This window comes from Athene noctua, chromosome 15 (genome assembly GCF_965140245.1).
Source record: "Athene noctua chromosome 15, bAthNoc1.hap1.1, whole genome shotgun sequence".
Taxonomy (NCBI): domain Eukaryota; kingdom Metazoa; phylum Chordata; class Aves; order Strigiformes; family Strigidae; genus Athene; species Athene noctua.
The window spans coordinates 13,799,654-13,813,823 of record NC_134051.1 but is presented as its reverse complement, the minus strand read 5'-3'; the positions used below and the strand labels follow the sequence as shown (position 1 = coordinate 13,813,823).

The 14,170-nt window shown below is 33.0% G+C and overlaps 1 protein-coding gene across 2 annotated transcripts in view; it reads right to left on the bottom strand.

Annotated features, from left to right (window-relative positions):
• SNX29 (sorting nexin 29) overlaps positions 1-14,170 on the bottom strand; it is a 133,533-nt gene that overhangs the window by 23,517 nt on the left and 95,846 nt on the right. For both annotated transcript variants that reach the window (XM_074919778.1, XM_074919779.1), the window contains exon 20: positions 12,462-12,601. In XM_074919778.1, coding sequence (XP_074775879.1) covers positions 12,462-12,601 — 140 coding nt within the window. The remainder of the gene's footprint in view (positions 1-12,461; positions 12,602-14,170) is intronic.

The window sequence follows — 14,170 nt, the reverse complement described above, 5'->3', positions numbered from 1 at the left end:
TTTCCGAAAAAAAGATATAAGCCACAGAAGGAAGAATTTTCAAACACGGGGAAGGTGGTAGAGAGTCTTATGAGTCACAGTCACTTGCAGAAGTGAGACACAAACACCTCCTTTCCTATTCCACATTTTTCCTATCTGTGACTACTCATTGCTGGATATCAAGAACCGGTGCTCAAATGCACCAGTCCTTCAATTACCTTATTTTTATTCAAGATAATTTACAATCTCAGCTGGTTTGATTTAATACTGAAACATATTAAAAGACTTGACTTTATTGGTGTAAATTAACCTGTATTTTTGAGTACTCAGCATTACAATTTATTGTTAGATTACTACCTCAATTTAAATTGAAATTTAATGTGAATTTAAAATAAGAGCTGAGAACTGTAAGAGAGAAAAACAGGGATGGCAGAGATTAAAATTATATTATTGCAAGTTTCTTTTCTGATTTAATTTTATCTTGTTTGCAAAGTAAAGAAGAGATTACAAGTGTATTCTCCCTACTTTGCCCAGCCTCAAAATTGAAACTTTCTTCACTGGCTCTAGAGCCTATTCTTTGCTACCAATTTCAGTACAGAAATGCCTGAATACATAAAGAGTTCACTTCTGAACAAGGGAGTGCATGTGACTTGCTTGTTACCAAGGAAACAGGATCACTGCTGTAATGACACAGAACTTTAACTGGCTGTGTGTTCTTTTATGAGAGAAATCTTAATCTCTTCTTGCACTGCTGCAAGCATGTTAAGGACATAAACTGCACAGTTTAGAAAACATGACTCTTTCTAAAGACTTGCTGAGTTTATTGGCAAGCAGTAAAAGAGCAAGACAAAAAGGAAGAAGTAAATGCAATGAGAATGACAACTCTTCTCTCAGAATGATCCTTCATTACTAAGCCTGTCGTTAACTGGGAGGGAAAATGACTGAAGTGATCAATACAATTCCTGGGGCACAATCAAATAAACATTCAAAAGCATCTTGATCCAACCAATTACTTAGTTAAACTGACCCACATCCCAAATTGCCTAGACTAGGAAAAATGGTTATGCAAAATAATTGCCATGCACAAACTGAGAACCAGGTATAATCGAGTAATAAAAGGGACTCAATGTGACGTTTATAAACTAATTCTGCATGTTATAAAAGGTGTTAAATGAAAAAATATTAGGTAAGTTGATGCCATCATATTTTCATGGTAGGCAACTTGGCATTTTCACTCTCTCTTAGAGCCATTTTTATTATTTGCAAAAGACAGACGGAATAAACCCATCAGAAAATGCACAGCATAGTTAAAAGCTCATTTCGTACAGCACTGAAGTTTGCCGTAACATTGAACATGGCTTTGTTCAACATTGTTGACTGTTCATATCAATCTACTTGCTTTAAATTTTTGCCCCATTCTTTTAAACCATGCAATGGAGAACATTTATTGTACATTTCTACACATGTGAAAGAAATACCATACCGTGCCCTCTCCCTCATTTGTTTCAACAATTTCAGACACAAGGTATCAGTACTGCCTGTTTTAACATTCTTCTTTTCTCAGGCAGCATTAAACAAGAGTTTATTCTGAGACAACTGTAAAAGATCACAAGTCCTCAAATGCTTCCAATGGTGACTGGAGAGTATTCAATTCTAGTAGAGTATACACTAAATTGTTCTTCTCATAAGCACTGTAAAGGTCACTGAATAAAAAGAAGCATGACAAAAATCTACTTGATGGAAATATGCTCATAAATACATATTTGTGAGGCTTGTTCGACAATTCATAGCAATTAACATTGCAGAGCAAGTCTCACTGTCTCTATTGAGATGGTAATCAGCGTAAGATTCACGTTATTTAAAAGCAAAGTTGACTTTTTTTAAGGGCAAGACTCAATAACGAGGCAATAAATACAATACATAAAACCCTGCAGTATTATGGAGCTGCTGTATGACATACCAGTTTTATTTAGCATCACACCAAGGCAAACAAATGACAAACACCTTTTCTCTGAGATGTCTTAGTTCTGGAACAATACCACACTGAGGTGTTTCATTATGGTGAGTTTAGAAGGATGTGGTTCTGTAATACTTTCATTATTACCCATAGTCTACAGGAGAAAGTGTTTTCAATATATACTGAATATTCAAACACTTCTGGCTCAGTACTGCCTTAAAAGTGAAAGACAGAAAATCCAAGTGAGATCAAGAAAGTGCAAGCAAGAACAAGAAAACAGGTGGGCAGGAGTCCCACACATGACAAACAGATTCTTTCACCTGAATAAAACCTATTTACATTAAGCCCTGCTGGTAAATTTCTCTTAATAAGACCAACTGCTGGAAAAAGAAATACAAGCTAGAGAAATGCATCTGAGGGGAATAAGGAACTAAGAAAACTGAACGGAGTTTCTAGTCCTTTTTAAGAAAAGATTAACTACAAAAATAGTTTTAAAAATATCAAAACGTATATTCTACATCCAAATTTTCACTTTGCTTAAATTCGGAACTGAAATGTAAAGGATTACAACATTTGTATGCAAAGAAAATCTTGTCAATTTTTTTATGTCTCCTGTAAATTGTTAGGAGCTATGCATAATATTCTTCCTGATTAAAAGCTGTCATTTAAGCTCTAGCAGGTAGTTACTTGACTACTAACTTCTGTAAAACTACTAACAGCTGAACCAAGTTGAAGTGAGCAGGTATCTCAAGTGCTGATGGGTATTTGGAATATATCTCTATCTACAGCAACTATCTGAAGACTGTGAATGCTGCTAATAGTATTATGATAACTATCCTGAAATTAGGACATCATAGATGGAAAACACTTCGGCTGAAATGTATATATTAACTCAGAGTGGTTATCAAAAGAAAATCACACATCAGAAAAACATTGATGGGGAAGATGTCAATTCTGTTAAACATGAAAGAATTACAGAATGCCACACGGTAGGCAGGGCAGAGGAGGGGGGCAAACACAGGGAACATAAACACAAATTTAGATATATCATTGCTCTGATCACAAATCAGACTAAGGAGCTTTTCTCTCTACAATACTTTTAATGTCATCACTTTACTGCAAACTGCTCCTTGGGATCAAAGGAGAGAAGAGCAAATAAGTTTTTGCTAGCACAGATACATTAGTCTTCCTAGCATAGGTGGCATCTTCCAGAATTGTTTCAAGGGAGTGTTTTTCCACACACACACTTTTAACTGACATAACTGTGCTGGAAATATCCTCAAAGATAAACTAAGATTTGGTCAATTAAGTACTCAAGTTAAAACAGAGCTTCCTTAACTCTACTGCAATGTCTTTCACACACAATAGAATAAACCTATGCTACAGTTTGCATTATGGAGGCAACCATCTTTCACAGATAACTGTCTTTTCCTAGCTCAGTTTATAGATTTTGCCATTTATTCAGACCATTTAAGATGACTATCCCCACCGGTAATAAACTAAGAAATCATTTTGCAAACCTTAGGTCTGAACAAAATAGGAGGACAGTTTTTTACCACATGGAAAGAAGTAGCAGAGTTGCAACAAATGCTATCTGACAGAATGGACACACTTTTCCAATGACTAGTCAAGATTTTGGTGTCTTATATTTCAAAGCCAGGATCAAAGTTTTAATTATTTCACAAATAACCTGTCAAATCCCAGACAGATCACTTGTAAAATCAAAAACTAAAACAGTAACATCATCTTTGTTTGGATATAACTGGCTTTATAAAGCCAAATGCTTCTAGTAAGCCTCAAGTACCAGTATTTCTCCATATTTTCTTACTATATTCAACCCATCTTCCTTTTAACATTAAGCATCCTGCATGTCTCTCTTCCTGCTTATTCTTGCCCTCTTTATCACTGTTTCTACTCCTCCTAACATATTTTTTTCCTTCCTCATTTTCCTCTAACATTCATAAACCCTCTCAACTACTCAGAGCAGGAAAAAAAAAGTAATACATTTGTAGAATGCCATGTAATACATCTCCAATGTTGATATGTGCCAAAACACAAAATAAAAGACAATGTAACATCATAATACAATTCTTGCAGAAGGAAAGGAGATGTAAGTATGAATTCTCATCTACTTTGACGAAACAATTTTTGCCCTACTTCTTCACATTTCAGTTAGATCAAAACAGGCATGATGCTTTTTTTAAGTTTGATGTCAAGCCTCACAGGTTATGAGAGACTAAAAACAAAACTGTCAGTTACAAAGTGAGGAATGTAGAAACCAAGAATAACAGTGAGACAACTACATGTTTGTTAAGAACAATCCACTCCAAATATTTTAATTGTATCATTCCACAGAAGAATAGTACATTTCTGCAATGGAATTTCCTGCATTATGTGAACATGCTAATCAAATTTTAGATATCTAAGATATTTTTACTTCAACGATCACCAGTGCTTGGCAACAAAGTTCTATTGAAAGATAAATATTGTGTAACATCTCCACATAGTTTTATAAGTAGATCAATCAATTAACATAGCAATAAATTAGTTTCATTAGCATGTTTCAGGCATTAGGAGGTGCTTTACTAATTAAAAGTCACATATTTAAGCAAATGTTTTTCCCAGTTTGTTCATGTAAATTATATTCCTCTTTATCAGACTGCTTACTTACTGTTACAGAATATAATCGAGATCTGTTAAAGAGGTACAATGACAAGTTAATAACACAAGCTGCCACGTCAAAGGATGCAATCACGTAAAAATCTGGCCACTGGCCACAACACTTTAGGATGCATTAGCTGAACAGTGTCATTTATTCTATTAGAAGGCACAGATACAGGCACTAATAGCTTTAAGAAGTGTCATGCCATCACAAACTATTAACCTATTCAAAACTGCATTTAAAACTTCCTTGCTTCACATCAATATTGTTTTGCAGTGTTTCAGGGATTGCTTGTTTGTCTGCTTTTAATCTTATTGTTTATCTGGTAACACACTAACAGCAGAATACCAGCACCACATACACTGCAAAGGCAATGGACAGGACAATTTCCCAAAGCACGTATGTAACTGAAGGCTACACATCCTACATACGTAACTGATACAATGTCTAACTAACTAAATATATAACCACACCCTAACTACATGGATGTCAAAGTAATCATCTCAATGAGTATTTAGCACTCACATATAAATAGTCATATCAATACCTGAAAATATTCCAAGCTAACTTTTTCTGCAGAATAAAATTACAAAGCAAAATCATTCACTGCTGAGTTGATGTATGTATGTGTGTAGGCTTTTGTTTATTTATGTTATAGATACTACGGAATTCAAATAAGAGGAAGGATTCCCATTCATTCAATGCATAAATTCTATATGTTCTATATATTCTAAATATTCTGTATAACTATAATTTCTGACATTTTGTTTACATGTTAGAGAAGCATACTTTAGCATTATTTTGCTTTTTCATACAATCATCTTTTGTATCTTCTCATCTGGAAAGACAAGTGAAATACTACTACTATAAATATAGTATTATCAGTCCAGCTAAGCAAGTCCTCAAGGGAGGAAATAATTATTTTAGAAACCTCTCTGTAGCTACAAAACTGATTTATTATAAAATGAGGCAAAAAACCATTAGAACATGACATGAGAAGACTAAGATTACAAAAACATTTTTTACCTTATTTGATATTTTAAATCCTGCAGAGAAATTCACAAATTAAAATTCCTTTAAATTTGTATTAGTTCATGAAAGCCTCATCTCAATACTGTCACTGGCCAAAGCACTGTTTTAAAAAAGTTTTTCTCCTCTATCTTTATACATAAATATATTACTGTTCAGGTAGTCAAAGATCTTACTTAAAATAACACTGCAGAAAAGTTTCTATGCAGAGGGTTTAGTTCATTCTTTATACTAAAACAGTGCCCACTATCTGCTGTAAACTACCCCTTGTTAAAAAGATGAAGCTCTTAAATGAAATACAACTGATAAACTAGTTTGCAGTTAAGCTCAAGTCTGAGCAAATGTTTTTATTCCTCTAAAATATTTTGAAAGTAACTTTGAAAGGGTCTGTTTTCAATTTCTGTAAAATGAACTCAGAGATACAACATCAACAAGAACCTCATAGTAATTTTCTTAGATTTATTTCATTCATGCTTGAAAGCAACATTTTAATACTCACAATGGTATAGAAGTTAATGTTCTTTTTACCTCTCATACCTTTAATATACACATTTAAATGTTCTGAATGACATACTGAGAGTTGCAAATGAAATAGAGGTAAGATAAACGCCAAAATCCAAACCAAACCAAAATTCTTCAATCCACTAACAAACATCTATTCTTCCAGACGATTTTAACTTTCTGATCTGCAAGACCAAAAGCAGATACTTGGCTTTACATACTGTTTAGTGCTAAATAAATCTTAGAGCCGTATTTCCAAGGTGACATTTCTGAGTGGCTGGTTGGTACGGAAATTTGCCTGCCAGTTGGTTCCTGTATCTCTCTACCATGCTTCTCATAACTTTACCTTCCAGGAGGGAGGAAGCATTTATAAAATGAGAAAGAAAGATAGAAACAGCGAAATTTTTGCTACAATTTATCTTGATGACTCAAAGACAACTGACACAAAATGTCTAAGAACACAAGTTTCGCTATCAAGTATGTTGCCAGTAATGTTATCCAGTGAAACGAAGACAACATATCTTTTGAAGTTACAATCCTCTAATCATCACAGAGAACCAATGACTCCTCTGGTGTTCAAACACATCTTGCAGACAACAGTTTCTCAGAATCTGTTCTAGCCTCTTTTCTGAAGGTTTACCGAACAGATTCTCTGCTTTCTTTAAAGCATACGTTTGAGTAGCTACCACAAGAGAATAAATGTCCAGCTCTGCAGCTCAGCAGAATATATAATTGTTATCTAGAAACTGTTGAGAGATGTAGCCGTGGCCTAGAAAACATTTTAAAATACTCAGCACAGTAATCTGTGAAAATATTCACAAAATTTTGTTTATACCATTCTTGCATATATTTTAATCCAAACATTTGCATTGCCAAAGCAGAAGAGTCAATAAAGTGGCAGTATTCTTATTTGAATAGCATTGCACAACTACCAAGTGGAGCACATGTTGTAGTAGTTTCACACTGTTTAGGCTCTTTTTTGTTCACATATAACATCTGCTTGACCAGCTGCATATTTAGCTAACAATTTTTTGTGCGGGGTTTATGTAAAACACAACTCAAGTTAAAACTGCAGGTTGAGATTTTAGGGAATCATGGATTTATAGACTATTTGAGGTTGGAAGGCACCTCTGCAGACTGCCTAGCCAGTCCCCCTGCACAAGGCTGCCCAGGACTGTGTCCTGTCAAGTCTTTAGTATCTCCAAGGACAGAGTGTCAACAACCTCTGGGCAATCTGTGAGAGTGTTCCATCACCCTTACAGTAAAAAAAAAAAAGGCAATATCTTCTAAAAAAATTTAGGACATTTGATACAGAAAATAGATAGATATATAGAGATATAAATATAATAGAGATATAAAAATGGAACATCACAATATTTTAGTGTTTCTTTTCACAACTTTTTACAGCTTTTAGCTTTTTACATACTTGAAATCACATAACCTATTATAATAATTTATGTTGAAAGCCTCAATTATATGGTCCGAAGAACTGTGATGCTTGTTGCCAAATATTCCTCCTGTTCTTATATACGTACTTACAAAGAGCTAATGTGTGTGATATTTTTTGGATTGATAAAAATGTGATTAAAACACAAGTGTACCTATTAAAACAAGTTTTATTTATCTGTAAAGTACGAATCATGAGTGTAAATACATGTTAATTGAAGTAAGTATTAACAGACAGGCCTTCATGAGCTAGTAGATGTAGCAATCTAATTCAGCAGTGCTAATTCTTGATTTAGGTTTTGCTCTGCATGGACTGGAGAATTTAACTTGTGATGTCAGTTTTATTATTACAAAGATTTTGTTATTCAGCATCTAAACAGACAAATTAGAAGACCCAGAATCTCTTTTTTACATTAAGACATGAAAGTGGACTATACAGGAAATTATTTGACCAAACCTGTGACTGACCTAATGCAGCATTAAAAATGAGAAATACATAAACTGAGATTACAAATGATAGAGACTGACAACAGAAAGAATACATTAGTGACAGTTCACAGCATAAGGAATGAAAACAAATTACACTTCCATGATTAACCACTAGCATTTGATACGATAATGAAGAGAAATGCTAGCAAACTGATTCACATTATTTTACTGCAAACTGTTAATTGTATCTGAGTTTCAAAATACAATTAATTTATTTCTTTACAACAGTGGCAGGCTACTTCATACAGATCAATTAAAATGTTTTGCCTCATCAGATCTATGCCTGATTGGATGAAATCACTGCACTTGGAAGGGAGAAATCCCCAGAGGAACAACCTCACTATAAAAATTTTAGGCAATATTCCTTTCAGCATTTAATAATCAGTGTATTCAGTCTTAAAGACATGAATCTTATTTTCTGTTCAACATAATCATATTCTAAGGACCTAAATCAGATCTTAAAAGTGACTAATTAAAACTGACCCTGTATTTTGTACCTATAGGATGCCTAGTCAGACATAACCTTTTCATTTTCACACTGAAGCGTGGTCATTTAATTTTGCAGTGAGAAGAAACCCTTTCAGAACAGGTAATTGGTTTGGTTTGGGGTTTTTTTATTTTATATTTCATTGCTTCCTAATAGAGATCTAATGCCCTACAGACTTTTTATGCATATTAAGACTATAATTTTTTCTCCTAGACTGAGGTATCACTACCCTCTACAGCACAGTCCTATGACTAATATCTCAATGTTTTCTAACTGCTAACTCTTTCATTAATAAAGATGTAATCAGCAACCATACATACATTTGTGCTATGAAGCAAATTAAGTATATCAGAATTATTATATGTATTTACAGAGTTTTATATTAAAATATTCTATTAAAATATTACTAAACCAAAACATTATTAAACCTAACAGAAGAACTGCATGTATGGTACGAAAGTTACAACTGAATAACGTAATAAAAGCTTCACAGAATCCAGCCTGTTCAAGACCTTTGGCTGATGAAGCTCAAAATCCATTAAGGAAGGACAATACTAGAGAATTTGGCAATGCGAAATGGAACTGAAATGAATTTTCTTTCAGATGCTTTTTCTTACCAACAGTGCCAGGTCATGACTCTCAGAAAATAAAGGACATTGAGAATTCAAATGACAGCCTAACATTGATGACACTTTCTAAAATATGCTCTTTCTGTCATTGTCTGAAAAATCTTTATATTAATTTAATATTGCTGCCCTAGCTACAGAGGAAGAGTCTGGTATCTCAGTACAAAAATGCATTAAAATCCCACTTTCTCTGCTGTAGATGAGGTCTACAGTTATTTTGCTCAACAGCTAAGCTTTTCCAGAATCCCACTAATATTCCCATGGAGAACTATCTACTCCAGCTAAGAGAGAATGCTGATACACTTATTATTTAAGAAAAAGCTCCAAGGAAACAATTCATGGATACATATATGAACAGAACCTTTTTGACATAATGTCCAGATATCAAAGAATATTTCTGAATCTGCTACAGTCCATTGCTTCCATGCAATATACTGAAAATTATGAAAATGCCAAATGCAAAAAAATGAACCCTCTGAAATAGAAGCATAGTCTTTTTTCAACCTATTATAGAGCTATACTCAAAAAAGGTTAGCATCAATGCAATGCAGCATATTGGTGTTTACAAATTGTTGACAAATAGTGCTGGCAAATTTCATTGAGCAAAACTCCTTGAACAAATTTATTTCCTTAGAGATAACTGCATTATTTTGTATCACTATGTTTCATATACTAAATTGTACCCATACTGAGAAAACAGATTACTTAAATATGCTGCCTCCTCAATAAAAATTTGCTCTTTCTGTGAAATTAATTGTATTGATCTCATTCAGTTCATTACATTTATTAGAAGAAATAGGGTTGGGTTTTGCTTGTTTTGGTTTGGATTTTCTTACAGCAGAATAAGGTAACGGTGTTTATTCTGATTTGGACATTGTTGGTAGGACCAATTATGTGGGGTTGTGATTTTGAATCTTTTCCTGTGAGGTCCCAATACCTGGCACGATTTTTAATAGATAAAAACATTAGATCTAAATCCTGTAACACACTTATAAAAGAGATTAACTATCAGAAAGCAAGTTATTGTTTAGTGCTGAGGATTAAGAGGAAATTTGTTTTCCCTTACTGTTTTTAACATAAATGCCTAAAAGATTATAAATAAACTATTCTTGAAATGTCATTTCTTAAAGTAGAATAAAGACATTGTAATAAACTATTTCTGTAACAACAGTGCTTTAAGATGAAAACATCTGAAAAGTAGTATCATTGCTTTTACATCAGTACTATATTATCTCATTGTTATAATCTCACAGTATGGTCACTGTTGAATTAATGACAGATTTTTTTTTAAATATGTGAAATTTTAATAATTGAAATTAGATAAAAATCCTAAAACAAACCAATTTCGGTTAAAGCATGTAAATAATGCATCACAGCTCAAGTAATGAACTGCTACTATGAATGCTTTCCATTGATTAAGGCCAAAGCCTCAAATTAATATTTCTAACTAGAGTATCCACAGTATTTCCTAATCTAATAACTTCTGTTTGAAACTGTTGTCCACTTTTGTCATATTTTAATATTAGCTGTGTTGCTATCCTTATGACCACTTGTACTGTTGAGGTAATGGTAATTACTACAGCATCTCAATGTACACCTGAAACCATAATCATCATTTATTAAAATATTTTATAACCCACAAAACTTGAAACTGAATTTCTTTCAGAAGCAAACTGGCTGAGGAAAAAAACTATCTAGCCTCAACTTACAGATCTTATTCTGCATTACTGCCTCTCTGTGTGGAACTCAGGATAATCAATTGTAACAAACCAATTAAAAGATGGGACCTTAAATAGCATCTGTTTGGAATTTATTTTCCTGATCTACATTTAAAGCAGAAAGTTATAAAATTAAGTTGACAAGAAATTATCAGTTCACTACTTCACACAGCTATACTTAACCATCTTAAAATAAGATATAATTGGACAGGAAGAGCAAAAATTATTGGAGTTGAAAATTCAATTGCAAATGTATTTTTTACTTGCCCCTCTCTCCTTTAAAAAAACCAAAATGAAATTCAACATGAAGGACAACTTCTTTAAAATCACTTAAAGAGGCATGTACGGGCCTCTCAACTGAAGTACCTGAAACCATTTCAATCTTTATGGCCCTTAGTCAAATTCTGCATAATAGGTTCTTAGGGAGAAGTCTCTTGAGATGTTTGTCCCTACAAACATCATTTTGCCATTTATAACATCATCACCGAGATGCCTCATTAAATTGATTTTTGCTTCTTCAATCCAGGAAAAATTGAAAAAATATGAATGCAACAAAATAGATCTTGGCATTCTTCCATGTATCTATTACATTTTCTAATAAATATAGCTTTCTTTAAATAAAGTTTCAACTTCAAAATTTGAAACTCTGCACAAGACCACGAAAATAGTACAGCTAAGTATTTATGCTTCTATTAATTTTAAATTTATTTTGATTGATTCACAGGCGTGGATGCACAATCCCTGTGCAGAGGCTTCTGGACAGCAAATTTAATATGATGGCTTACTATAAATGTGTGTTCACTCTATACATAATTTGTACAGGTGCAGTACTGAAAAAACAGTATATGGAAAAATTATTAGTGAAAGAAATAAGTTAACACCACTTTCAAAAACAAATTTTCATTAATATTATTTCTTAAATAGTTCTAAATATCATTTACAAATACTATAAAGAATAATATTTACAGCAAAATGGAAAAATTCTAACAGATTCTATTCCTTGTATCATTGTATATCAAAGGGTTTGAGATTCTCAACAGATGACTGTCTTAAACTATTTCTGGACATATTCAATGTTAACATTAATGAAATCAGAACATGCATCAGCAGATTGCAAAATTCAGCTAGAAAGAGTTCAATAGCTTGACTTTTTAAATTTGGTTAGTAAGGACCCTAATAATGCTCCACCTTCAACCCCCAAAATAAATTTAGAAACAAAAATACATGCAAACAAAAGTAAAACAAAACTAACAAAGACCAAATTTTAAACATTCAAAAAGCCTAATGTTTGAAGAGCACATGGATGCAGATCTTGAGGTCACTTTGATAATTTTGAAAGCTTTACACAGTGATTTTTTTGTTCAATATCACCAAAAAATAACAAAAAAAATGCTATATACATCATATATTCCTTTAAATATAACAAAAGAACTTATAATTTGAACAGGAACTTTCCATTTAAAAAACCCTTCTGTTTTAAAGATTTTTGAGATGCTGTCATTATATTTTAAATTAAATCGTAATGAAAAACGCTTAATAGTTTCTTGACTACTTGACAGATACTTACACAAAAAAGGGCATCAGCTGAATAAGTGTCTCTTTTTTGGGACTGGCTGTGAATTCTGGCACAGTTTGAATAATTTTGTTCATAACATTCCTTAGGTAATTTTGTAGCTGCTTGCGTCGCTCTTCTACAAACTTCGCATCCTAAAAATACATAGGAAAAAATATAAATGACACAAAGAATATGTTTTTCAATTCTATAATGTAACTAAGCAGTCCTAAGGAGCATAAAATTTGATCTTTTAATGATCTATGTTCATTATGTCTATAGAAATAGGCTGGCAATATGTAAAAAACCCTTGGCTCTATCCTTCTTAGAGATAAAAGAAAATAACGCAACCTAATAAAAACCCGTTTCACAAAAACATCCACTGCTGAATTCTCTCCTTGGGAGAATGTCTCTTCCATGGAACAGAATTCTTTTCCTAATACTAGGTCTCCATAAAATCTTGTAAAGGTAATGCATAACAGCAGCACAGAGGCAGTGGCATAACAATTTATGTGATTCTTTGTGAGATCTAGAATTACCAGTCTTCGCAGGAGGAAATACCAACTTACTCCCACAATTTCTTCATAATTCATAGTTTTCAGATGTTGGGTATACAAACTCCAGAATGGATTAATATTTCTTCGGCTTTTTCATTACGTTAATAAATTATTATTTTGTGATGGAGTTTTCATATATTAGATTGCTTTTTAAAAGGTTATATCACAACTCTCAGAAAAATATTTTACTTAAGTTCATATAGTATTTTAGATCTCAGGATTTTTTACTACGTTGGCCCCAATAAATAAAATAATTCGAAAAACTCCACATTCTGCTGAGAGACTTATAAACTAGAAGTCTAACAACCAGCATAATGCCATGTGTCCTGTAATTTACATCCAGCATAAACTTTTTCCTGTGAGGGATTGCAATTACAGTTAACTATAATATAAAATCTACACATTTCACACTAACATAAGACCATAATAGGTTTACAATGAAATCAGGTGCTGGCTGGTTTGTGCTAAACCAGTATGCTATATCTCAGAAATGCAGACATTCTGATGACCTGGTTTAAATCTCAGAGCATGTTCTCCAGGCATGATGCCAAAACTATTATTAGACAATTACAGCTCTCAAGGGAAGACTATCTATAAGATGTGTCTATCCAACCTCTATTATTTATCTGTGTAAGAAAAGTCATTGAAACAAATTCTTGTTTCTCACCAAAAAAAAATGACAACGCACCAACAAAACACCCTAAATACGTTTGACAACACTGAATAAATTCATTGTATTAAAAAGGTTCAAGCCATGCTGCCATGCATGGGATGCAAATGTGAAGATTATTCCTTCCTTAGGTAAAACAGACTAACTCATCGCCAAAGCAGGGATGCTCCTTTGAATTCAGGAGGACTGCTACAGAGTTCCTAGAACATTTACTGACATTTTATTCTGTTCTTATTTCTCATTAGAAGTTACCAGGAACAGCAATACTCTTAAGAGACATAAGAAAATGAGAAAAGATTCTGAATGACATTTCTGAAAGAAGTAATTTAAAATTAGGGAATTTTTTAAAAAAACACCCCACAACCTATGTAAAGTAAGGTACATTTGCAAATATTGGCAACTAAGCCTATATACCAAAAATAGCCTCATTTTTTATAATTTAAGGAAGTTATTTTCTGCTCTTGTCTTTTATTTGCCTGCAATTACTTAACATGTAA